This window comes from Magnolia sinica, chromosome 11, assembly GCF_029962835.1.
Source record: "Magnolia sinica isolate HGM2019 chromosome 11, MsV1, whole genome shotgun sequence".
NCBI classification, from domain to species: Eukaryota; Viridiplantae; Streptophyta; class Magnoliopsida; order Magnoliales; family Magnoliaceae; genus Magnolia; species Magnolia sinica.
In genome coordinates, this window is record NC_080583.1 from 81,560,622 (window position 1) to 81,565,407 (window position 4,786).

The window sequence follows — 4,786 nt, forward strand, 5'->3', positions numbered from 1 at the left end:
TGTTACTCTAACCGTGTATGGCCCACCTTGATATATTTTATGTATATCGACATCGTCCATATATTTTTCCATCATATATTTAGGATGTGATTTCGAATCATAAGAACTCAATAATCTCAGGTGGGTCATGAAATCGCTCTTATGATGATTTTTTCACCTTTGGATTTTGCTGTTTTGATGAGGCTGTATGTTGAATTCTAGGGGTTGTAGGGTTTGATTTTGTTTTCTTGTTAAAGATTGTTCGATTCTACTAGTGGTGTTTGGAAACTAACCTCTGATATTAATTTGATTCCATTTAGAAAAACTTGTCTGTGTCAATGTCTTATGTTTCTGCAAGTTCTAGGGTTTCTAATGAGACTTATGTATTGTGTTTTACTGTTTTGGAGTCCTTGGAGCAAATATGTGGGGGCCGACTGTGGATGGGTGGAGAGCTAGGAATGCCTTTCATGGAATAATCTCTGCCACCTGATTGGTAGACTTGGTATGATTGGATGGATGTCGGTCGTCTTTTTTTTTTCTTTTTTTGAGATTCCATTTGGCTTAATTAACTATATTCCAGTTCCTTTTTAATTAACAAGCAACTTAAACTATATCTAAGTTGTGCAAGTTTACATCTCATTGCTTTGGAGACGAGTTAATAGTCGAAAAATGATAACATGAGAATGGCCTATACTAATTTATGCATTTGGTACCAATTCTAAATGTTGGCAACACCTGGCATACCTGTACCCTCTCCAAAGGTCACACTGATTGGATGATGTCAACTGTCTAAAATTGTCGTTGGATTAATTTGGACCATTTTCTTTTTGACTATCCTGAGGAACATTGACTTGTACTATTCTTTTTAAACATCTAAATGCTTCAATCTTCTTTGGTCTGCACTTGGGTTGAAGGGCACATCTATTCTATTGGGTAGAACACTTATTTTAATATCACAATGATTGGATAATCTCAACCATCTGATATTACCGTTGAATTTAGACCATTTTCTTTTTTACCAAGGTATTGAGGAACTTTGATTTGCACTCCTCTTTCTTAAACGTGTATATTTTTTATAACCTCGAGTTAACACTCTTCTTCTTCTTTTTCTTTTTCTTTTTTCTTTTCACGTTTACATGTTTCTAATCCCATCTTGTGTATTGTAGGCCACATCCATTCAATTTGGTATAGATCCCTTTTTTGTTTTTCAATTTTTCTTGTCAAAATACAAAATCTAGTTTTCTTTTTTTTTAAATATATTTTTTTTACATTTTTTCAATTTTTTCACAATTTTGTTTAATTTCTTAATTTTTTTTTCAAAATATCATTTTTTATCTCACTTTTGTTATATAACTTTTTAATTTTTGTTGTCAAAATACAAAATCTAGTTTTCTTTTTTAAAAAATATATATTTTTTTTTACAATTTGCCAATTTTTTCACAATTTCATTTATTTTTTTTAATTTTCTTTTTAAAAATATCATTTTCTTATCGAAATCTTGTTATATAAATTTTTAATTTTTATTTTCAAAATAAAAAATCTAGTTTTCTTTTTTAATATATATATATATATATATATATATATATATATATATATATATATATATATATATATATATATATATATATATATATATATATATATATATATATATATTATTTACAATTTGTCAATTTTTAAACAATTTTGTTTAATTTTTTAAATTTTCTTTTTCAAAATATCATTTTTTAAATCACTTTTGTTTTATAACTTTTTAATTTTTCTTGTCAAAATACAAAATCTAGTTTTCTTTTTTAAAATATATATTTTTTTACAATTTGTAAATTTTTTCACAATTTTGTTTAATTTTTTAAATTTTCTTTTTCAAAATATCATTTTTTAAATATCATTTTTGTTATATAACTTTTTAATTTTTCTTTTAAAAATAAAAAATATAGTTTTATTTTTTAAAATATATATTTTTTTACAATTTGTCAATTTTTTCACAATTTTGTTTAATTTTTAAAATTTTCTTTTTCAAAATATCATTTTTTAAATATCACTTTTGTTATACAACTTTTTAATTTTTCTTTTCAAAATACAAAATCTAGTTTTATTTTTTAAAATATATTTTTTTTTTGCAATTTGACAATTTTTTTACAATTTTGTTTAATTTTTAAAATTTTCTTTTTCAAAATATCATTTTTTAAATATCACTTTTGTTATACAACTTTTTAATTTTTCTTTTCAAAATACAAAATCTAGTTTTCTTTTTTAAAATATATATTTTTTTGCAATTTGACAATTTTTTTACAATTTTGTTTAATTTTTAAAATTTTCTTTTTCAAAATATCATTTTCTTATCGATTTTTTTTTTCAAAATTATCAACATTATTAAAAGTTCTTAATTTTTATTTCAAAATCTAGATTTTTATAAAATTACATTTTTTTTCAAAATCTAAATTTTTTTCTTAAACATTGTTAGTTATTTTTCTAAGTTTTTTAACCTTTTTTTTTTCGAAATTCATAATTTCTTTTATTCTTAATGTTTGACTTGAGCATTAGAGACGGTTTAGGACCGTCTCTAATGCAGACGGTCCTTGACAGTCTCAAATAACCACAATAAGACGGCTAAGGACCGTCTCTAATAGAGACGGTCTTTGACAGTCTCAAATAGAGACTGCTAAGGACCGTCCCTAATACAGGCTATTTTTAACAGCCTTAGAAAACCAGTAAAAGACGGTCGATGACCGTCTATAATTGAGACGGTCCATGACAGTCTCAGATTACTAATACGAGACGGTCAATGACCGTCTTTAATAGAGACGGTCCTTGACAATCTCAAACAGAGACAACTAAGAACCATTCCTAATACAGACTCTCTTTGACAGTCCCAAATTACAGGAAAAGATGGCCAACGATCATCTCTAATTGAGACGGTCCTTGACAGTCTCAAATTACCAGTAAGAGACGGTTAATGATCGTCTCTAATAGGGACGGTCTTTGATCGTCTCAAATTCCGCCATATAAGACAGGGACCGTCTCTTATTCCCAACGGTCAATGGCCGTCTTTTATCTGCAATTAACAACGGTTTTTGACCATCTTAAATGATTTGTCAATGTTCAAATTTTTAAGACTATATAATAAGGACAGTCAAGGGCCGTTTAAAAATTTAGAGACGGTTTACAGCCGTCTCTAAAGCCTCTTTAAACCAAGCAATTTTAGAAACGGTCCAGAACCGTCTCTAAATCCATCATTTTTTCCCATTTACCACAGCGACTATCTTTTCAAGACGATGGAGAAGCATATGATCACAATAGCTAGGCGATTCATCTTGTACAACAAATCAAAGTTGGAGCAAGACACAACTCAAGTGATGGACAATCTCTTCAAGGAGGTTATGAATGTGGTAGCTGAGGCGAGAAAGTTCTACGCTGCTGAGATAATGTCCAAACTAAGGGATGAAGCTTTTGCACGCATGATGTTCTTGGATGGTTGTTTCGTTTTATATTTCATCCAAGGCATGAATAGAGGAAACATCGACTTAGAAATAAGCAATCGTCTCATTCTTCTCATTGTTCGAGACATGTTCTTGCTCGAAAACCATCTTCCATTTTTAGTCCTTGATGCTTTGATGAGCTTGAGATTTGATTCTAATAAGAAATTGAAAGGAAAGATCGTGAAATTCATCGAATGGGAAGTCCTACTTCCCATGGGATTATCATTCTTTATCCCTCACTGGTGGTTTACTGGAAGAAGAGATGATGACCCGCTTCACCTCCTTGACGCTCTCCGGACCATGTTGCTGGGCTCTCATCCCTCAGATCCGAACAAAAAATACAGGTACAGGCTACATAACTTCGGCTCCGTTATGGAACTCAAGGAAGTTGAAGCCAAAGAGTCTGTGAGGCTCCTTCGGCTTCTGGAGGGAGTGGTCGAGAAGAGCGACAGTGGATATTTGACCGAAATCCGTTTTAAGGAAGACTTCTTCTTCCCACAACTATTGCTTCCACAAATCATCATCAACGATGCCACCATATCTCATCTGCTGAACTTGACAGCCTTTGAGATGTGCTCTGACACTCATTCCTGCTACGGTGTTACCTCCTACATGTGCTTTCTTAATACTCTCATCAACGATGGCGTTGACGTGAAGGAGATCTTGTCTAAGCACATACTCCACCACGCCCTCGACAAGGTGGCATGTCTATTCAACGAGTGGCCGATTGAAGGGATGAATGATCTCTATGTGTACTTCGAGGTCAAGGAACGCATATACTCACATCGTCATTATAATGTGAAGGTATCAATAGCTAGAGTTTTGCACACCTATTTCAAGAGCCCATGGACTGCCATCTCCTTTGTTGCTGCAGTTCTCCTTCTCCTCTTCACTGCCATTCAGACGGGCTTTGCCGCATTCCCTCGACATTAAGGATGCATTTTGCCTGTGACCATTTCATAATTTTACTTTTCTAGTAAGGATTTCTTTCAAAAATGGTGAAATGAGCCTCCTTCTATGTTACACTGTGAAAGAAGAGATGTTCCTTCCATGATTTTCTTTGTAATGTATCTGCATTCGTATTTGTGACGTATTTGGATGGAATTTTAATCCTTCTATTGTATATAATATTTACTTTTTCAATGAAAAAAATCATTCCATGCATTGGGTGTTGCAGGTGGCGATTTGGACTGAGAGTTGCATTTAGTCATGAGTCCGGGTCATATTCTGCTTGTTGCAATGTAACTGGTCCATATCATTGTAAGAATCACTGTGTGATTTTTATCTAGACGGTCCATTCGTTTTTCCCTATCTCTTCATGGTATGAG

The 4,786-nt window shown here is 31.6% G+C and overlaps 1 protein-coding gene across 1 annotated transcript; it reads left to right on the top strand.

Annotated features, from left to right (window-relative positions):
• Positions 1-3,254: 3,254 nt before the first annotated feature.
• LOC131218206 (UPF0481 protein At3g47200-like) lies at positions 3,255-4,391 on the top strand. The gene has a single exon (XM_058212887.1). It carries the CDS (start codon positions 3,255-3,257, stop codon positions 4,389-4,391), a length of 1,137 nt encoding a protein of 378 aa, XP_058068870.1.
• Positions 4,392-4,786: the final 395 nt, after the last annotated feature.

Bases quoted from the DNA above. Each gene is read 5' to 3' on its own strand.
- LOC131218206 (XM_058212887.1), top strand. From the start codon at position 3,255: ATGGAGAAGCATATGATCACAATAGCTAGGCGATTCATCTTGTACAAC.